Consider the following 23,159-nt stretch of genomic DNA (forward strand, 5'->3'; position numbering starts at 1 on the left):
CCACCCAACCCAGCACGGCAGTTGGTCTCACTGTCCCAGTTTGAGAGTCCCTAGTTATTTTACAAAGGAGAAGCTCTTTTATTTATTATTTTTAATTACTATTTTTTTAGACGCCTCCTTCCCCATGTATTGCTCCCACAGACTCTCCATCTGAAGGTTTAGAAGCCACCAGGAACCACATGAGCTCTTTTTGGTCTTAGGCTGCATCCCAAGATAAGAATTCCAATGCCAGAGAGATGAGGGGGCGGTGAAAAAGCTCCTTTATCTTTAAGAATTTAAGAAGCATTATGACACTAGGGAGTGGGGGAGGGGTGTTACAGTAAAGGAGACCCTGCCAAGTGTGTCCCCACCCCCTGCCAACAGAGGCTGCAAGGTGGGTGGTCATTATTATCCACCGGTTTGTGTTGTATTCTCAGTTTGAGGGAAACTGGTGTCTGCTCTTCCTTTATGCTTCACTCTGCTGGGGGGGGGGGTGGGGTAGGTAGAGGAGTATATATCAAATGCATTAGTAAAAATTAAAAAAGCAATTATAAACAGTTGGACCTGCTTTTCCTGGAAGAACTGCAGAGTCTTTAGTCCCAAGCTGCTATGTATGACCATAATCATGATGTATGATTTAGGTGACAAACTGAAGCATGAAGAAATCACGGGGTGGGAAGAGTGAGGGCTGGGAAATGAGCAGTGGACAGAGCAAGTGTCAGGCGTACAAATTTCAAATACTGAAACAGCTGTACTGTGAGGAAAGACTGATGCCACATTGCAAAGATGGTGGATGCTCTCCCTTAGGAACCAGGAATGTGGGCATGGGCCTGGGGGGATGGAGTGGACTCGGCCAGAGGGGTCAGTGTCATGGGCAGAGCCTCTCCAAGATTCAGAAGGTACACCATTCTACGCCAGCTTGTTAAAGGGCCTCTCCACAATGGCTGCTTATCCACCTCTATGTGTTCTCAAGGGACAACCTCAGGAGCTGAGGAAAACTAGAAACTGTTAAGTTAGCAAGAGACAAAGCCAAGACTTGAGCACAGATCTGTATCTGACTCTGCAGCCCAAGATCTCAACTACCACCCCCAATGCTGCCCCACTTGGAACATTCTGAATTCACTGGTTCAGGTGGGGCCCATGGCATGTTATGAAAAAACTCCCCTAAGGATTCCAATATGCCTTCTGTTGAGTTTATTTAAGTATACGAATGGACAATTAAAATTATTAGATGTGTATGAAGAATCAGGAGCATGGAAGAAGGGAGCAAAGCCGAGCAAGGCAAACAAATGGCCCAAGTGAATTCATTCAGAAAACAGAACTTTTTAAAAAAATTTGATTTGACTTCATTCATCTGTAAGTATACTGCTATGAGAAAAGTTCAATCAGAGACCTAGATTGATTTGGAAAGGAAAAACTCCACAAAGGCTGTATAAATAGCAGAAAAGACACTCCTAAAAAGTCCATCAGTGCATCAGAAGATTAACCCATGCAAAACAAAAAGAAGGAACTGGATATGAGAACGGAGAAGAGCTATAATCCATAAAGTGGGAATTTCAGAAGGACAAAATGAAATGGGGGGAGGGTGGGAGGGAGAAGTAATACTAACATGAAGTACAGAAGCAAAAGATTTTCCTGAACCAAAGAAAAACCTGAATCTTCAGATCAAAGGGCAGAGACTCACATTTCTGAACTCAAGTGTAAAGGCAAAATACTAAAAAAAGGCAAAAACAAAACAAAACAAAACAAAACAAAACAAAACAAAAAAACTCTTACAGACAGGAGGAAAAAAAAGCAATCTACAAAATAAATCAGGCTGGTAGCACATTTATCTGAAAAAAAAAAAAAAAACTAAAAGTAATGTTTTCAGAATTGTAGAGGAACTATTACTCTAGAAATTCTAGACACCCAGTTGAACTTTCATTCATGTGAAGGGAAAAGAAAAGAAGGGTATTTTCAGATCTAGAAAGGTTTAGAATTTATATTACATAAGTGCAATTGCTGAAAAAAGTTGTATAAGGAAGCATTCCTGACAAACAAACAAAAAAGCCCCCAAATAACTCAAAAAATGAGAGGATATGGAGCACAAGAAACCATCTGCAGTGGACAAAGTAACCAGTTACAGTTTAGTTAATTCTAAACCACAGGTTATGAGACTGTGTATTCATTAGGAAAAGAAGTCGAACAGTTTGGAATAAAATTCCAGATTATTTCTAGAGTGCTATGACCAAAATACATGAAATAAAACTTATTAGAATAAAGAATCTGACAAAACCATAATCATGGTGGGAGAAGAGCAAGCTCCTCCCATAATAAGTCATACAGATAAAAATAATCAGATAGAGGATATGAGCCACCAATCAGAAGCTTGCTTTTATAGCTATAAACACAACTTTGAGCCCATCAGAGAAGGTGCATCCTTCCAAATGCCCACGAATTAAAAAACTGACCATGCATGAGTAAGGTCACAAAAATCAGAAACGCTGCAATAACACTGTCTGAATACCAAGTATAGAAAAGAACTGCAAGATAACAAAAAAGAACCCATCAATTACTTAGAAATTAAAAACAAACAAACAAAGCCCTGGCAAATGTGGTTAAGGAAAAAAAGAAAACACAAATATATGATGCTAGGAATTACAAAAGAGTAATACACAAGTTGGGAGACTTAAAAGGCAATAGTCCACTTTGTACAATGTTATGCCAACACATGCGAAAGCTAGATGAAACAAATACTTTTATGGACAAATAAAAACCAATAAAACCAAGTCAATAATTTATAATAAACTGAAAAGTTTATAAATGATTTTTCTCCAAAAGGTGGTAGGCCCAGATGTTTTATGGATAAAATCTTCAAGGAACAGAAAAGTTACATATTCTTTAATTTTCCCAAGCATATTAAAAGTTGGTCATCTCTCCAATTCATTGTTTTAGGAAAAAAAATAATCCTGCTGTTAAAGCTGTCAAAGAGAGTATACAACTACAGTAATTATAGCATAGACAAAGAGATGAATGGAGCAGAGTCCAGGAAGATAACGAAGTGGGAATTTGGTGTATGAGAAACCTGGAATTTCAAACTAAGTGATTAAATGGTACATTATTCAAGAAGTGATTTGGGGAAAACTGGCTATCCATCTGGAAAAAAAAAAAAAAGATCTTTTTGTCAAAGTTTAAGTCAAGATAAATTCCCTATGAATTACAGATACAAATAACAATCCTCAAAATCCAACAATTAAAAATCATTATAAGAAAACATGGGAGAATACCTTTACAGTGTTGGATGGGACATGTTTTCTTTAGCATGACACCAAAGGCCAAAATACAAAACATCACTGATTTAACTACCTTACTTCTTAAAATTTCTACATGAATTCTGGTGAAGAGAAATCTGTGAGAATTTAAATTGCATATACCTTTTGATGCAATAGTTCTAGTCTTAGATAATTTACTTTTGGGTAATACACATTGTGCAAAGACTTATGAAAAAGAATATTCATTTTGACCCTACGTGTAGTAGAGAAAACCTGGAAACAATTCAAATGTCTAAAAATAGTGTGCTGGTTAGAAAAATTATAGTAAATTCATATAATGGTATACTATGTAGACATTAAAGAGAATTAGGTTTAATTGTGAAAAAATGCCCATGATAAGTGAAACAAAAACAAAACCCTTGTAATTCTGTGTGTATGACATGATTCCACTTATAGTTTTGAATAATATGATTGTATATATGCTTAGAAAACATTTTTGAAAAATGGAAACATAAAGGTGCTATACTTTGGGGGAGTGGTTATTGGGTAAAATTTGGGTAAGAGAAGGCAGGCCAAGGGACATGTTTACGATTTACTTCATACAACAGTTTGTCCAAAATATATTTAAAATTATTATGGCACAAGACACGACAAATAAAGCAAAGAGAAATAACAAGCTGGTGAAAAATACTTACAGTATGACAAGTGGATAATGGCCTTAATATGTAATTAGCTGTTACAAATCAGTAACAAAAAGACGGAAAATAAAGATGATGACAATAGCACTAATTTTACACAGAAATAATTATGTGCAGGTTTTAACTTACTCAAAAACCCTTACAACAACACCATGATATATACAATTACCACCCCCATCTTATAGACAGGGACACTGAGATGCAAAGAGGTTAAGGCATTTGTCCGAGGTTAAAAACAGCAAGTGATAGTAGAGAGATTCAAATGCAAGTGGTCTGGCTCCAGAACCTATACTGCCTTTCAAAAGACTGATGGGCGAAGGATATAGAAAGACAATTCATTAGAGGGGAAAAAATGGCCAGTAAAAACTGTTGAGCCTCATAATAACAAAAGAAAGGTATGAAGTATCAGACTGCAAGGGATAATCACATAGGTTATGAGAGTATGGGAGAAAAAATCTGTATCACACATTGGCGGGAGGGAAAAGTAGTATACATCCTCCATGTATTGAAATTTATGTATTATGTATCAACATTTACGTATTTTATAATTATATATCATGTAGAAAATTTATATATTCTTTGGCTCAGCAATTCTATTTCAAGGAATTTATTCTGAGGAAATAACTGGATAAAAGAGCCAACGTACAAGGATTTCCACAGCAGAGTGAATGCCTTGAATATATATATTTTAGGTACATGTAGCATGTATTTAACATTTAGAAATTATATGTACACACACTCATATGTGCAAACACTGGTTATTTCTACATTGAGAAAAAACTTGCACTTTCTACATTTCTGTATTATTTCTTTTTTATTTTAAATTTATTTTAACATTTATTTATTTTTGAGAGACAGAGAGAGAGCATGAGCAGGAGAGGGGCGGAGAGGGGCAGAGAGGGGGAGTCACAGAATCCAAACCAGGCTCCAGGCTCTGGGCTGTCAGCACAGAGCCCGACACAGGGCTCGAACTCACAAACCGCGAGATCATGACCTGAGCCGAAGTCGGACGCTTAACCGACAGAGCCACCCAGGCACCCCTGTATTATTTGCTTCTTAAATGCTATGTACATATTACTTTTATAACCAGAGAATAGTAAGTTTTCATACATACACATATGCTTTCAAAATTGAAGAGGTTAGAGACCAACCTTGGCACGTGTAAGCTCCATGTATAGAGGTACAGAGACTTCCTGACCTTTGGATCCCAAGAGCAAAAGTACTGGTGTTTTGTGATACATAAAAGGAAAGAAATACCCAAGGTTTCTGAAAATCTGAAAGCCTACATGACAAGAAAATAATAGAAGTATTTAAAACATGCCTATCGCTCCCACCCCCCTCTGTCCTCAGGATGCCTGGGCCCATCAACGTGCAATGCACACTCTGCAGGTGTGGCTTTGGGGACCTGTCCTAGGTCCTGCACAGGTAGGCAGTGATGGCCACCTCCATTCCCTGGCTCTGCACTTCAACAGCCGCCCCAGGGAAGGAGAGTCACAGAAAGTTGGGGCAACTATGTGCTGTGGTTAGAATCTAATCTTGATCTATGTGATCAAGATCAGAACCACATGGCTTTTAGCTTCATAAAGAAAGTAAAATCTATTTGATGAAGAACAGGAACTATGTATTTTATTTAGTAAAATGGTTATTGTACTGTTTTAGTGAAAATCTCAGATGAAAAGGAGCTTTCCAACTGGCAAACCTTATTTTCAAGTTTAGAAAATATCCTGCTATCACATGAGAGCTTCTCCCCTGGTTTTATTTCAAGGGTCTGTGAACTCTTTCTGTAAAGGGCCAAATATATATTTTAGGTTTCTAACTGCATCTACTCAACTCCACCATCATAGCAAAAAAAGCAAATAGACAATATATAAACAAAGGGTCATGGCTATATTCCAATAAAATTTTATTTACAGGGGTGCCTGGGTGGCTCAGTGGGTTGAGTGTCCGACTTTGGTTCAGCTCACAGTCTCACGGTTCATGAGTTCAAGACCTGCACTGGGCTCACTGCTGTCAGTGCAGAGCCCGCTTTGGATCCTCTGTCCCCCCTTCTCTCTGCCCCTACCCTGCTCATGTGTGTGCTCTCTCTCTCTCAAAAGTAAATAAAACATAAAAAAATTTTTTTTTTATTTACAAAAATAAGTGGTGGGGGAGTCTGGCCCTTGTGCCAAATCTCAGAGTAAGGGTTTGCTCACCCCCTCAGATTACCAATTTTAGAAGTGGCCTGTTTTAACATACCTTTCCCCCACTGTTTACCCCAAGTTCTGAGGTTATCTTCTGTAGGCAGTAGACACAGCCTTTCTCCTAAGAAAAGGAGATGTGTCTCAACACCACTGAAATGTCCCAAGCTTGGTCACTGTTAAATCTCACAGCAAAGACTTGGGGACAGGCACCTGTCATCACTGTTCTAAGTCCCTGGAGCAGACACATGACTGTCACAGCTGCCACAATCCTTCTTGTCACATCCCAGATCCCACTTATCCCGGCTCTCATCTCCATACACATGGCTCAATACTGGGCCCCATCCTTTAGTTTAAGGGAAAATGGATGTAACTCTAAAGAAATGGTATGAAGATTTAGAAATGGCTCAGAAGATCTGTACATAAACAAGACTGCAGAATGTGTACATTCTTGTGACTAAAAATGTGGGTGCCAGTTCATGTCTGTATATTCTTGGCAGAAGAGCACAGTGGTTTCAGCCTCTCTACAAATAATCCAAAGAGCTACTAGGAATGCTCATGCTGCAATGCCTACACTAGAGACCACCTCTCAAAAGAAAAGAGTGGCCAAGGTAGTGTTCATCAACCTAATTCTTCCCACTAAAAAGTATGAACGTTGGGGGAAAGAAAGTTTGCTTAAAAAAATAAGCAATATGTATACAGAAGAATTAGGAGTGAAAAAAAAAAAGCTGTCAAGTATCCTGAACCCCAATTTGATAATGTATTGATCTATAATGCTTGTAAATGGAAGCAACAATTAGAAAACTTGCAAACACTCACATTTCTTCTTTTGTTGTTAATCAGGACTCAGTAAATACTTATTGAGAACCTACTAAATGCCAGGCATTGTGCTGTTTAGAAACAAATATTGTGTATTATTTTCTTTTAAAAACTGTCTATTAATAAAATATGATGCATTTGAGTTGTAGACACAGGCAAGAAATATATGTAATATATATATGTGTGTATATATATATGTACATATATACATATTCAAGAGTCATCCAGGTACCCTATTATTTTAATAAATGAACAATACTCATGATTCTTATTTGAATTAAGAAATTCAAATTTCCTTTTTTATAATAGGCTTCTAGTTAGTGAATTTGCTAGCACTGTAGTTTCTTTCCTAGGTATGACATATACTATGTTTCAGAGCACGTATTTAGAGGATTTTTAATAATATTTATCTGTCCATTAGGAAGAAGTCCTAAGAAATGTTGGATTTATCCTACAATCACTTATGAGCACAGCCTCCAAATTAAAGCTTTAGCTCTGATTCAACATAGCAGAGTAACGCTGCTGCCTGGGGGTGCCCAGAACATGAGCAAACCTCTGGGTGCTGAGCTACTTACAGCGAAAGGGTGGTAAGGGGGAGCGGGGGGAGCTCCTCGGGGCCCTGTTGGTGGAGGCAGCACGGACAGTCCTGTTGAAAAGATGCCAAGTGCGCTGAGGTTCAACCCCGGGATCAGATTGGCTTGTTGCTGGGAACAGAAATGGAGAAAAAGATGAGGGGAGGAGACCAGAGAGGCCCAGCTTGCCTGAGTCAACCTCCATCTTTTGTCCGGTCTCCTAATCAGCTCTGCCCTGGCCTCACGGACCCCCTTGCTGCTGGGGTGGGCTCTCCAAACCTCAAGCTGAGCTTCAAAGCTTCTCTGAGAGTGTCTACACATCTTAACACAGCCAACAACGCTCCTCTGGGGGACCCAGGCCACCATATCTTCTCTCCTGCTAACCACTCATCCCCACCCTGCCCAGTCCCACTCCTCTCTCCCCTCTGGGCCTCTGCACACATTATCCATCATGCAGGGCAACTGCTTCTCTTCCTCCTGACCTAAGTCCTACTTGCCATGTGGGTTTCACCTGAGCTTAGGTGTCTCCTCACTCCAAAGGTCTCCACTCCAGTGACCTTTCTGTGTGCCCCCACCAACATTCCTGTGTTTCCTTCAAATAATATTTGAAATCTCATCACATGGTATTTGACTTGCCTGTGTAGTTGCCCCTTCCCTTTTAGATCATAACTTCCTCATGGACAGAGACTATATTCCTCAGTGTTGTGTGCTCAGTGCCTGGTACATAGTAAGTACTCAATAAATACTTGTGGAATGAATATGTTTAAAAAATATTGAGTTAATATGTTTTTCCAACTCTATCCAGAGAAAGATCAGATCTTTCACTAGGATACTGTAACACATGTAAACTCCATTCTCAGGTTCAGGATGGTTCACAACTTTGAATTTTTCACCATTTAGTTGCGAGTGTTGTGATTATCTCACTTGCTTACTTATTTCACATTTCAACATGGGGATGCTCACCTAGGCAGGGGGTGGGTATTAACTGCACAGGGATGCAGTCATCTGGGCTGTGTCCACCCTGCCCCTACCTTCATCTCCCTGAACACTAAGCAGTTCTCTAACATTTTCTGTTTTCTTATCTGTGACTAGGGTCACCCATTAACTTGCCTTCTTTTAGGATGTTTGGAATAGGAGAGCTGGGTTCTTTAACCTTTACCCCATTTGATATATAAGATCCAGTAATTTTGTTAATCATCTGTCAACGCGTGACTTTGGTACAGATATGAATGAATCTAAACGATACGCTAAGTGGAGATACTCAGAGCACCCAGACCCTTTTGTAGCTTTTCTGGATGACATCATATGATGTCAAGAGTCCAAAAGAAGACAGTGATGTCATCTGAGGATATTTCCACAGACAAATACACACAAATGGGGAGAAGGTGACAATGTGATCTTGTATTCATCATGTCCCATATGTGATGTGGGCTGCTAAGGGGGTGCTGGGGCGAGGAGGGGATAGTGTTCTGACCTGAGCTGGAGGGTCCTTAGAAAGAGGTGCACTGACGGCACTGGCTTTAGCCTACGTAACTCTTTGTCAACATTTACTCCTCTATGAAACATCACCAGGTCTGGGATTTGCTTCCAGGTCATTCAGGGAGGCTGGGAAAGCACATGGAGGCTTAGGTGAAACAAAGCAGGCCATGAGTTGATAACCGCTGAAGATGGACTATAGGCATATGACGACTTATTGCAGTATCCTTTCCTCTTTTATGTCAGAACATCATTATAATAAAAAACAATGAAACAAATGACTCCTCTGAGTTGGGCTTGGGCTTTGCTGACAGACGAGATTTTTAAGATTTCTGAAGGTCAGACTGGTGTCTCCCCATTGTAAAGTGAGAATCAGTTAGCAGTAACAGGAAGGACAAGCCCAAATCCAGACGTCTGCCGGAACAATCAGGGACAGCCAAGGTGATTGACATTTCCCGGGTGATCCAGAAGTGCACATCAGTAAGACAGGGATGAAAATCAGAGTTTACTTTTGAAGCATTTTTAAATTTAAAAAGTAACAGGACAACATGACAGAAAGTCTGTAAAGTAGAAAAAAATCCCACTTTCCTAATATACCAGCTGTTTTTATTTTTGTAGGTAGCCTTCCATTTTGCTCCATACTATTTTACATAACTGTAATCCTAGTTAAATACACTTCTATCTGCTCTTTTCTTAATTAATATTGTAAGTAATTCGTCATTTTATAATCCTCAAAGTTAAGATTTTAATAGCTTCACACTATTTTGTCCAGTGCATTTATCATAATTTACTAGTTGGTTTCCTGCTTGTTTTAATGCTCTTGCCCCAGGAAGGCAGGAATAACTCTGCAGATCTATTCTAAGGCACTTCCTCACCAGCTGAATGACAACTATTCTTAGAGAGGCTTGTGTCCTGCCTGAAAACACATGTGAAAACCAGTAGAGAAGAAAGCATTGGCACTTACATTAACAGCCAGCATATCATTTTCAAAGGCCTCACGGAGCTTCTTCATAATCTCTACCTCTGCATTGGCACAGGCCTCGACTGTGCCCTTCACAGTGATGGTTCTTTCGGGGTTGTATATGCTCAAATCCTGCAAGCTGGCCACCGGGAAAAAAGAGAGATTTCCTTTTTTCAAAAGGAAAAATAAAATCCCAGAAGGATCACAAACAAGTCTTGGTGGAGGACGTGGGGAGAAAACTGGATTCCCTCACCACACACTGTCGCATCAAATACTTGTGTATTTGATCTCGCGTCTTAGAGGTGACTTAGCTCATATCCATAGTAGAAAATGTCTGACTGTAACTATTTATGTATTTGTTTTGATGGTGTTAGATATATTTACATCGTTTATAATTATGTTCCCATTTTAAGGAAACGTAGATGAAGGAGTGGGGCATATCAAAATGCTCAAGTTCTCCATTTCGGGCACAATTAATCTGAATGGGTGGCTTACGATGAGATTGTTATCTTGGTCCCTGTCTCATGTTCAATTTTCTTCAAATTTCTGCCTTCTTTTCCAATAAGTCTTCCAACTAAGCCATTGTGGGCCAAGATCTTCAGAGGAATCTCTTCGGCTCTAAAAGAGACAAACAACAATTTAACACTTATGGTGGGCACATTGGTCGTCTCCTAATAGCTATTAAACCACTTTTGTTCCCTTTACAAATGGGAATCATTTTGTTTAGGTATCAAATGGTGATCCCAGAGTACATGAGTTCTGATTAACATAATAATTATATTCCCTTGTTGAGACTGATTGGAAGTGGGTGCCATGAGGCAAATCTAGCCAGGGAAGTAAGAGGAGAAGTCTGTTACAGGACTTTAGGAAGGTTTCCTTGCTCTTAAAAAACACAAGGAAGAACACCAGCCAGATGGCAGAGTAGGAAGCCACAGGTTCTCCTAACCCCACAGAGACATCAAGTTAACAACAGAGAGACTAGAACACCTCTGAGAATTCTAGAGATCAGCTGAGAAGCTACAGCACCTTGGCCACCAAGAAAGGATTCTAGCAAAAGGAGTAGGAAAATTTACAGTGTTTGGTGTGCCTGTACATGCTCCTTCCTCTATGCAGCATAGCTAGGAGCAAATGGGAGGAAATATCCCTTATCAGGAATCCTCCCATGGGATGGAAACCAAAGACTTGACCATATATTCAACATATGTCTTATCTAGGAGCCACCAAGGGGTCGGTTTCTGTCTTGCTGACTTGGAGCACTTAGGAGACTGGTGCTAGAGTTTTGGAAGGCACTGAAAACAGAGGTGAGCAGTATGTTAGAGCTGCAGTTCTACAGTCAGAAACCAGGGGAAGAAAGAGATGAGAAAAGGTTTGAGAATCCCTAAGACCATAAGCAGGGCTGGTAAGTGAAGGTCTTCCCCTGAATGAAACCAGTACACAAAGACTGAGAGATGGTTGTTTTTTCAAATGTTCAAATCCCAGCAAAATATTAAAGGACATACAAAGAAACAGGGAAACATGGCCTAATCAAAGGATCAAAATTTAACTCCAGAAAACAACCCTAAAGAAATGCAGATCTATGAGCTACCTGACAAAGAATTTATATAACTGTCAGAAAGACACTCAATGAGAACACAGACAGACAACTAAACAAAATCAGGAAAACTATGCATGAAAAAATTAGAATATCAACAAAGATAAAAACTATAAAAACAAATAATGGAACTAAAAAATATAATAACCAAATCAAAAAAACTCATTAAAGAGGTTCAACAAGCAGACTTGACAGGCAGAAGAAAGACTGATCAAACTTGAAGACTGGTCATTTGAAATAAGGAAGTTAAAGGAGGAAAAAGAAAAAAGAATGAAAAAAGCCCCCCAAAAGCACAAAGAAAGGCTAAGGGACTTATGGGTCATGCTAACGGATACTCATGTGAATCCCAGGAGGAAAGAAGGCAGAGAGCTCATTTGAAGATGGCAGAAAACTTTCCAAATCTCAGGAAAGAAATGGACACATAGATTCAAGAAGGTCAAAGAACTCTAACTGGGAAAAAACCCAAGAGAACCACGCTGAGACATATTATAATTCAAGTGTCCAAAGTCAAAGAGAGAATCCTGAAAGCAGCAAGAGAAAAGTGATTAGTCACATACAAGGGAGTTTCCATAAGATTATTAGCAGTTTTCTCAACAGAAACTTTGCAAGACACAAGGGAGTGGGATGATATATTCAAAATGCTTAAAGAAAAACACATCAACCAGGAATACTGTAACTGGCAAAAGTGTCCTTTGAAAATGAAGGAGAAATAAGACTTTCCCAGATAAACAAAAGCTAAGGGAGTTCATTATTATTAGACTTGCTCTATAAGAAATGCTAAAAGGAGTCCTTTAATGGAAAAAAAGGACAGTAGACAGCAACACAAAGCCATATGAAAGTATCAGGTTCTCTAGTAAAAGTAAACACACAAATAGAATATAACCTGTACTATAAGAATTCTGATGCATAGAATTTAAATAACATTTCAAAAAAGATAAATCTGTTAGTGGGTATAAAATACATAAAGAGTAATATGCGACATCAATAATAAAGTGGGGGGATAGAGCTGTAAAAGAGCAGAGTTTTTGAATATTATTAAAGTTAAGTTGCTATCAGTTTAAAATAGAATGCTATAACTTTAAGATGTTTTATGTAATTGCAATGGTAACCAAATAGAAAATGTCTATAGGATATACACATAAAAGGAAATGAGAAGGGACTCAAAGTATAACTAAAAATACCCAAAAAGCAAAGAACAAAGAAAAAAACACACAAAAGAAAGCAGTAAGAGAGAAAATGAGGGACAGTAAAGCTATGGGACTTACAGACGACAAAATGGCAATAGTAAGTCTTTCTGATGAGTAATTACTTTAAATGTAAAATAATTAAACTTCCCAATCTAAAGACATGGATTGGCTGAATGGATTTAAAAAAAAAAAAAACAACAACACAAAGAAACAGAACGAAAGGTTTCAAATCAACAACTTCAAGGAATTAGGAAGAGAATAAACTAAACCCAAAGCTAATTTAAGGATGTAAATGATAAAGATTAGAGCAAAGATAAGCAAAAGAGAGAGAAAAAAGGAAAAACCAAGAACTGTTCTGAAAAGATCAACAAAACTGACAAACATTATCTAGATTAATTAAGAAAAGAAAGAACACTCAAATATCTAACACTCAAATTAAGAAAAGAAAGAACACTCAAATATCTAATTAAGAAAAGAAAGAGAAGACAGTGTAACTCATGTCACAGAAATAAAAATCATTACAAGAGAATACTATTTATAGTTGTGCATCAACAAAATAGATAACCTAGAAGAAATGGATGTTCCCAGAAACACAAACCCTACTAAAACTGAACCTTGAATAGAAAATCTGAACAGATCAATAATGAGTAAGGAGACTGAATCGTAATTAAAAACCTCCCAACAGGGGCACCTGGGTGGCTCAGTTGGTTAGGCCTCTGACTTCAGCTTGGGTCATGATCTTGTGATTTGGGGGGTTTGGAGCCCCACATCAGGCTCTGTGCTGACAGCTCCAGAGCCTGGAGCCTGCTTCAGATTCTGTGTCTCCCTCTCTCTGCCCCTCCCCAGCTTGTGCTCTTTCTCTCAAAAAACAAACATTAAAAAAATTAAAAAAAAAAAAAAAAAAAAAAAAGAATTAACACCAATCCTTCTCCAACTCTTCCAAAAAACTGAAGAAGAGGGAACATTTCCAAACTGATTCTATGAGGCAAGCTTTACTCTAATACCAAAGATAGACAAAGACATTTCAAGGAAAGAAAACTACAGGCCAAAATGCCTGATGAACATTGATACAAAAGTCCTTAACAAAATACAAGTAAACAGAATCCAAAAGCATTACACCATAAAAGGATGATACATTATTACCAAGTAGGACATATTTCTGGAATTCAGGGTGGGTTCAATATATAAAAATCAATGTAATACACCACATTAATACAATGAAGGTCAAAAACCACATGATCATCTCACTTGACGTAGAAAAAGCATTTGACAAAAAATTAACACCCTTTCATGATAAAAACACTTAACAATCTAAGAATAGAAGGAAACTACCTTAACAAAGGCCATTTGTGAAAAGCCCACAATGAATATCATATTCAATGCTGAAAGACTGCAAGCTTTCCTCTAAGATCAGGAATCAGAGAAGGATACTCACTTTCACCATTTGTATTCAACTTAGTATTGGAAGTGCTAGCTAGAGCAATTAGGTAAGAAAAAGAAATAAAAATTGAAATTGATTCAAATCCAAATTGAAAATCTAAAGACTCTGTTTGCAGATTATAATCTTACATAAAGAGAACTCTGAATTTCCAACAAAACAAAACAAAACAAAAACTGTTAGAACAAACTCATTCAGCAAAGTTGCAGGATATAAAATCAACATACAAAAATCAATTGTGTTTCTATACACTAACAATGAACAACCTGAAAAGAAAATTAAGAAAATAATTTCATTTACAATAGTATCATAAAGAATAAAATACTTAGGAATAAACCTAACCAGGGAGGTAATATATTTATACACTGAAAACTATATAACACTGGTGAAAGAAAGTAAAGAAGACAAAAATAAATGTAAAGACATCCTATGTTCGTGAATTGGAAGATTTAATATTGTTTAAATGTCCACACTACCCAAAGTGATCTACAGTTCAGTGCAATCCCTTACCAAAATCCCAATGGAATTTTTTGCAGAAATATTCATTTGGAATTGCAAGGGACCCTGAACAGTCAAAACAATTTTGAAAAAGAAGAACAAAGTTGGAGAACTCACACTTCCTGATTTCAAAACATATTACAAGGCTACAGTAATTAAAAGAGCATGGTAGTGGCATCAACACAGACAAATAGGGGTAACTGCATGACTCAGTCAGTTGAGTATCCAACTCTTGATTTCGGCTTGGGTCATGATTCCAGGGTCGTGCGATCGAGTCCCGTGTTGGGCTCTGCACTGAGTGTGGAGCCTGTTTGAGATTCTCTCTTTCTCTCCCTCTGCCCCTCTTCCTTGCTCATGTGCTTTCTCTCTATCTACAATTAAATAAGACAGACAAAGAAATCAATGGAACAGAACCCAGAACCCAGAAATAAACCCTTGCATATATGATCAAATGATCTTTGATAAGGGTGCCAAGATAACACAGTGGGGAAAAGGACAAATGGTGCTGGGAAAGCAGGATATCCACCTGAAAAAGAATGAAGCTACACCTTTATCTTACTCCCTCCCTACACAAAAATTAACTCAAAATGGAATAAATGTAAATGTAAAACTATAATATTCCTAGAAGAAACACAGGAGAAAGCTTCATGACATTAGACTTAGCAACAGTTTCTTAGACATGAGACCACAAAAGCACAGGCAACAAACATCAAAATAGAAAAATCCAACATCAAATTTAAAAACTTTTGTGCATCAACGGACACCATCAACAGAGTGAAAAGGCAACCTAGGGAAAAGAAGTAAATATCTGCAAATCACATATCTGATAAGGGATTAAATCCAGAATATATTAAGAACTCCTACAACTCAACAACAAAAGAATCAAATGACCCATTTTGTTTATTTTTATAAAATTTTAAAGTGTATTTATTTATTTTGAGAGAGAACGAGATAGCATATGTTGGGGGGTGGGGGGGCAAGGGGGAGACAGAATCCCAAGCAGGCTCTGAACTTCAGCAAGAAGCCCTATGTAGGGCTCAAACTCACGAAACTGTTAGATCACAACCTGACCAAAACCAAGAGTTGGATGCTTAACTGACTGAGCCACCCAGGCACCCCCCTCAAATGACCCATTTTAAAAATGGGCAAAAGACTTGAACAGACATTCTCCAAAAATGTATACAAATGGCCAATAAGCATATGAAAAAATGCTCAATCTCACCAATAATCAGAGAAATGCAAGTAAAAATCAAAGAGATACTGTGAACACAAAATATTATTTCACACCCATTCTTTCGGCTACCATCCAAATAATGGAAAATAACAAGTGCTGGTGAGGATATGGAGAAATTGAATCCCTTGTGCATTATTGGTATTATAAAATGATGTAATTGCTATGGAAAACAGTATGGAGGTTCCTCCAAAAATTAAAAATAGAACTACCATATGATCTAGCAATCTCACTTCTCAATTCAAAAGAATTGAAGGTGGGATTTTAAATAGATATTTGCACACTCGTTTTCATAACAGCACTATTCACAATAGCCAGAAGGTGAAAGCAACCCAAAGTCTATCCATGGATGAATAAATAAAATGTGATGTATGCATACAATGGAATATTATTCAGCCTTAAAAAGGAAGAAAATCCTTTCGCATGCTACAACATGGATGAATCTTGAAGACATTGTGCTAAGTGAAATAAGCCAGTCACAAAAAGACAAATACTGCATGATTCCAGTTATATGTGGTCTCTAAAGTAGTCAAATTCATAGAAACAGAAAGTAAAATGGTAGTTACCAGAGGCTAGAGGGACAGGGAAAAGGGGAGTTGTTGAATGGGTACCATTTCAGTTTTGCAAGATGAAAAAGTTCTGGAGATCTGTTTCACAATAATGTGAATATATAAAACATTACTGAACTGTACACTTACAAATGGTTAAGTGAAATAAATCAGAGAAAAACAAATACTGCATAATCTCATTTACATGTGGAATCTAAAACAAAACACAAGCTCATACGTACACAGAACAGATTAGTGGTTGCCAGAGGTAGGGGATGAGGGGTGGGCAAAATGAGTGAAGGGAGTCAAAAGTTACAAACTTCCAGTTATAAAATAAATAAGTCAGGGGATATAATGTACAGCATGGTGATTACAGATAATACTGTATTGAATATTTCAAAGTTCCTAAGGGAGCAAATCTTAAAAGTTATCATCACAAGAAAAAAATTGTAAAATTATAATTATGTATGATGACACAGGTTAACTAATTGTGGTGATCATTTCACAATATATACAAATACTCAATAATTATGTTGGATAACTGAAATATAGTGTTATCAATTATACTCCAATTAAAAAATGGTTAAGATGATAAATTTTACGTTTTTGAACCAAAAAATGTTCAAAACAGAAGGAACAAGGATGCTCTCTCTTTCAACTTTTGACTATTTTTTTTGTGGGGACACAAGGTCTGAAATTACTATAGCCATCCTGTCATCACCAAGGGAGCATCAGATACATCTCTGGAAGATAAAGCAGAAAGAAAGGTTGTGGGTCTCTGAGTCCCTGATTCAACTGACCTTGGAGCCACCCATCTTTGGACTTCTCATTATGTGACAGAACAATATTGTTTCTTAATTTCAAAGTCACTTGTTATGTTTTTTTTGCTAGTTAGGACCAAAGGCATGTACTAGATGCATTGCTACTATCAACAGTAAAAAAGAAACTCCACCACAATGTATTCAGAGGGCAGGATTTTTGTTGGCTTTGTTCACTGGCGCACAGAACAGCGCCGGCACATAGTAGATGCTCAACAAACACTTGATAAATGAACAAAAAGAAAATTTAGGATCCCTCTTCTACATCCTGTACCTCCTGCTCATCCCCCTCAGGGCTCAGCTTAAATGTCCTTACCCAGGGAGGTCTTCTCTGAAGCCCCCAAAATCTCTTCCTGTTCTCTGAAAACCCTGATTAGATCTCAACTACAGGCAACCACCTTCTACTCTCACACTTCTTGTGGCTGTACTTAATTACCTATAACTATCCATTTAGCAAATGGACTCTCCCACTGGACCGCAAGCTCCATGAAAGCAAGAACTGGGTCTTGCTTATGGTTATAGCCTCATCTCCAGGCACAGTGCTTACCACACTGTGGCACTCAAAAACATTAATTTCAAAGACGTTCCAACTCTATGTCGGCTCTACACAAAAACTTAAAAATCTAATTTATAACTCAGTCTTTTTGATTAATTAGAATATTCTAAGTTGCTTATACAGAGGTTGAGGGACCAAAAAGGGTGCCATTTTTAAAAGTTTTCAATACCCTGGTTGGGGGAGGGGCTTGTTCAAATTAAGCCATGGTATCTGGGGGGTTTCAAAAGCCCCAGAGTAAATAATTCATAAGTAATAATTCCTATGTTAGAGTCCCTTATGAAATCCGAGAAGAGATTTGCAATGTTTTCCTTTTAAGGACTTCCATCTTCCATCTTCTTGGTTTTAAAACACTCTTATTTGAGATTACTGTATTTGCTAAATTAATTTTATATTTGATTCATCCCTCACTGCTTCTCTGTCAAACTACCCATAAATGGATTTTTGCCAAAATGACAGAACTTTTTTGTTATGCTGTCTATTCCATTATCATTAATTCGTTTACAATACAAAGTCTATGGGTTTAGTAAGAACCATACCTGCCATTCAGATTGGTATGACACTCAGAAATCCTAAGAAGTATTTTGTAAAAACAGAAAAGGAAGGAAGGAGATGGAAGAAGAGTAGTTACTTGGATACCAGTTTCTATTACTTAAGGAAAATTTACACGAGTGCAACATGGTGGTAAAAACGTTTTCCGGAACAGTAACTGATGGGTTTTGATGACAAGGTACATTCCATACATACCTGCACGGTCCAGTATGACAGCCATTAGCCATGAATGTGACTGTTTAATTTGAATGAATTAAAATAAATATTCAGCTTTTCCATTGCACTAGCCACATTTCAAACACTCAGTAGCAACATGCAGCTACGGCTATCACATTGAACAGTGCAAATATACAGCATTTCTGTCATTGCACAACATTAGCACGGATCTATATGTTTCTACAAACAGATGTTAGTAATGGGTGATGGAAGAATTCAGGTCACCGAAAGAAACATGTAAGTGGAGAAACAGCCATATTATAAACATAAAATATCTATTTCCTACTGTATCCTTCTTGGGAACAAATTTTTTTTTTAATTTTTTTTTTAACATTTTTATTTATTTTTGAGACAGAGAGAGAGAGAGAGAGAGAGAGCGAGCGAGCATGAACAGGGGAGGGGCAGAGAAAGAGGGAGACACAGAATCTGAAACAGGCTCCAGGCTCTGAGCTGTCAGCACAGAGCCCGACGCGGGGCTCAAACCCACGCACCGCGAGATCATGACCTGAGCCGAAGTCGGACGCTTAACCGACTGTGCCACCCAGGCGCCCGAGGAACAAATTTCTTAAAAATAATCTGTCCTCTGGTCCCTTTAACTAAATAACAGAATTACAGCTTTTAAAAAATTTGTCTTAAAAGACTGAGAACTTACTCTTATTCTCTGTTAAGTGATCTGGGCATTACATGCAAACTTACAATTTGGTCTCATCAGCCTCTTTCTGCATGATTTCAAGAATCATGCGGCAGGCTTCAGAGGTCCCCTCTGGGGTGGCATGGATGGTGACGGGCTTCTCTGCAGCCCCAGAGTTCTCCTTTCTATGGATGTCTACCCTGTAGGGAAAGAATCAGAAGCCATAATACAATGTCATCTGGGACAGGATCCTAGTCTTGAGAAAGCGTCGCACGGGCCAACGTACAGCAAAAGGACAGAGACCATGAAGTGTCATTAGCACGTTTGCAACCAATGCCATTCTTCAATAAGGTGGCAAGCAGTGCAGGAGGTCTTGTGCCAAACTTGAATACTTTGCAGTTTCATTTAGAAGGGAGTATTCCTTGCAGGAGTGCTGTGGGACAAAGGCACTGAGCCCACTTGGTAATGAAGCCAGTTTGGTAAATGAAGTATTTTGTGTAGTCTTTCAAATGATCATAGAAGCAAAGGGTAAAGGGAGTAGGGTAACGCTGCATGCTGGCATGGTGCCAGTCTCTGCACTGATTGTAGCTTTTAAAAGCCACATGTTAATCCAAATCCAAACACCAAATTCAAGCAAGCTTTGTATATTTGAGTGTGGATTAAAAACAGAGGCATGCCCTCTCTCTGCCTAAGTTTTTGGTTTCCTTGCCCCTGGCAGCCTGCCTTCTTCCAGGCTCTTAAAACTAATGGCTCAAAAGCTTGATGACTTTATCAGACTCCGTGGGGTTGTTGTGGCCCTACTTGTTTTTGTTGACTCTGAAAATCACATAATTGATCGTATCCCTTCTTATTTTGGCTGTTAGAAAGCCCAGATCCAAGTCTTTGACCTACTTGTAAAAAAAAAAAATGGGCACATACTTTGAGAACTAACGTGTTACACTTCTACTTAAACTTTTTGCACTTTTAAAGCCACTTTAAGAAATTTTTGGAACAAAAAGACATACAACTAAAAATTACTTTTGCAGTGAAGCAAACTTGCAGGGGAAGAAAGGGCTGATTTTAAAATAAATGGAACAGCAGACAGTACTTCCCCTTTCTACTAGGTCATCATTTCACTGCTGTGATCATGAACTTGGGACTCATACCTGTAAGTGTCCATTAGTTGGCAGTAACTCAGACACTTTGAAGAAAACAGTGTTTTTTTTCTTTCGGGTTACAAGATACTCAATGAATGACGTGAATAAAGTGTACTAGGCCGTGTAAGGAACTCACGTTCGCCAGTACCTTGGTGTTTTGCAATTTAAATGCTTTCATAGCAATTATTTCATTCAATCTGCCTGGCTGTCCTAATTCTAACAATAATCCTGGCTTACAGAACAAGACATTAATGCTCGGAGAAGTTATTTTTTCCCCAAGATTATACATTTAGTGGTAAATCTTGAACGGGGGTCTTTGCATCCTGTACTTTGTTACATCAGGCTGTGTTCTTAAGAATATACAAAAACCAACAAACCACTACAACTCCTACTACCAGTTCCATCTCCTTAGATGACTAAACAGAGGCTAATATACTTCATTTCTCACTCAATACAGCAGACTCACTCACTCCTTTTATGTAGCTATTTATGGGACCACCTAAGTGATCTCAAAGAATGACTACCATCCAGGGCTCCAGCTCAAGAGAGGAGGTAAGAACTAAGGTAACTGCTTTCTGGGATCCCACAAAGTTCAGCCCCATACCTCTGCTGTTTTAGAAAGTGATATATTTCACAAGCACTAGTAAGCTTATGAGAATAATTCTCTACCGCTTTAAGAACCTTTAGTAATTCAGGGTATGACGTTTAGGCTATTGGCATGAAAGCACGGTGAAGTCCCCAGCTTTGTTAGTCTGTTAGTAGTTCTGAGAAGCCACCATCCCATTTAGCACAGCCCCCCTGCTGATGCAAGCGATAGCCACCTAGGATGACTGGGGCCCACCAGCACTCAGGGGGCCTGTCAGAAGGAAGCAAAGGAAGCCCCGGAGGCACGTACCGGGACTGGGTCTGCTTAGTGATGTTCTTTATGGTCAAGCCCTCCTTTCCGATGATGGCACCAACAAACTGGGTGGGGACCAGGATCCGCAGCGGGAAATCAATCTGTCTGGCCTGAGAAGAGCCCCCAGGGGCGTGGCCTTGCTCCCGGGAAGAGTGGTCCCCACGCTGGGCTCGCTGTGGGGGCGAAGGGGAGCTCACCTCTTCATCCGGGATGTAGGAAATCTTGAAGGAGTAGTTCTCAAACTGATGCCCGCTTAGCTTCTCGATGGCTCTGAAATGCAGCAGCAGCAAGTGAACCTTGTTAGACCCTGACGTCAAAGAAGACCCTCAGGCCAGTGGACGGGGTCAATCAGTCTGCTTTCCTAGTTGCCTACGGGAGCAGCACTACTCCTTGAGGAGAACCTGGTGAGCAAGGCAGGTGCCTGCTTTGCTCCCTCAGAGCTGATGGTTAACAGTTAAATTATCACAAAATATAGGCCTGGTCAGACTTGATACACAACTATGCATTCTGCTTTTTTTCCACTGCCTGAGGCTGTATCCTCCTCATCAAAAACTCTTTGTAAGTACTAGTATAAAATTATGACTCACTTTTTTTCTCAGCTTGATCATAATACATATTTATCACTGAAAATTCAGAAATGGCTAAGTACAGATTAGAAAAAAATCCTAGTCCATCCTGTATCTTTTTCTTAAATATAATTATCATTTATAAACAAGGATTAATATTACATATACTATTTTCTAATCTTTAAAAAAGAGTTAACACTCTAAACATTTTCCAAGTCACTAAATGTCCTGCAATTTAATTTTTACTGGCTGTTTAACACTATTGATTTATCATAGTTTTTGCAACTCATTCCCTATCGTTAGATATATATCTATATCCAATCTTTTATTATGTCATAATAAAATTTTTTATTTATCTATTATTAAGTGTCGTGGGCATTTTTGCAACTACAGCTGCACACAGGACAAATTCCTAGTGGAATTGCTGGGTCAGAAAGAACGCAGAATTCCAATTATATTAAGTACCCCTCAGTGTGCTTCTGTAAAGGTTTCAACACTTACTATCCCATAGCAGTTAAGACAGCATTTGTTTCTTGAGTCTTCAAAACTGGAGTATTATTTAAAATTATTTATCAATTTGATAGGGAATAAATGATATCCCACTATTGAATTTTTAAAATTGTATAGAAGTAGAACATTTTTTTCATAAGCTTTCTGGCAATATGTGAAAACAACAATGCTATTCTACTAATGTGTAGTGTTTGTGAATTTATTACAAAGCAGCACCTTTGAATTCAATAAAAGCAACAAAGTAATATCACCTATGGGAGGTCCTACCTAAGTGGCAGCTGGATACAAACTCTAAAGGTGAGTTCCTGGCACATATCTTGCTTATATGTGTGTGGCTAAAGTCAACAGCAAATGATCTATTGCCTTTTTCAATGCAAAATTAACTTCTTAAAGACTAGTGGTATGAGGATGGGTTAAATATGTCTTCATGTGTGCTGAAACCTTGAAAAATAAATAAAACTATAATTCTGGGATGTAGAACCAAGGTTATGCCATATGCATGAAACATGTGTGACCATAACTGTAGTTACAATGACCTGACAGGCATTTCACTTTAAGGACCTCCTACAAAAAGGAGCTTGTTTTCTTGTAGTTGTTTTAAAAACTCAATTCCATGTCCATTAATTGCCAACCTCAAAATTAACCATCATTGAAACAAGGTACTCATGCATGGGGACTAGGAAGTAAATGGAGGTTAGGAATGAGAACCCAAGCCAGGTGATCTTTGACTAACCACTCCCAGACAATTCCCCCTGTTGCTGATGTCATGGGGATGGGTCCCCTTTTTAATATTACACAGAGGAAAAATGGGTGTTTCATGATCTCTTCACCAAGTGTGGACAGAAATAGGCTT

The 23,159-nt window shown here is 38.4% G+C and overlaps 1 protein-coding gene across 4 annotated transcripts in view; it reads right to left on the reverse strand.

Annotated features, from left to right (window-relative positions):
* IGF2BP2 (insulin like growth factor 2 mRNA binding protein 2) overlaps positions 1–23,159 on the reverse strand; it is a 157,926-nt gene that overhangs the window by 15,544 nt on the left and 119,223 nt on the right. For 2 of the 4 annotated variants that reach the window (XM_047876283.1, XM_047876286.1), the window contains exons 6-10: positions 21,228–21,500; positions 19,262–19,396; positions 10,429–10,551; positions 9,937–10,072; positions 7,500–7,628 (exon numbers count right to left, since the gene is read on the reverse strand). In XM_047876283.1, coding sequence (XP_047732239.1) covers positions 7,500–7,628; positions 9,937–10,072; positions 10,429–10,551; positions 19,262–19,396; positions 21,228–21,500 — 796 coding nt within the window. The remainder of the gene's footprint in view (positions 1–7,499; positions 7,629–9,936; positions 10,073–10,428; positions 10,552–19,261; positions 19,397–21,227; positions 21,501–23,159) is intronic. The other 2 variants (XM_047876284.1, XM_047876285.1) reach the window with 2 other exon arrangements.

The sequence above is a fragment of the Prionailurus viverrinus genome, chromosome C2 (assembly GCF_022837055.1).
Source record: "Prionailurus viverrinus isolate Anna chromosome C2, UM_Priviv_1.0, whole genome shotgun sequence".
Taxonomy (NCBI): domain Eukaryota; kingdom Metazoa; phylum Chordata; class Mammalia; order Carnivora; family Felidae; genus Prionailurus; species Prionailurus viverrinus.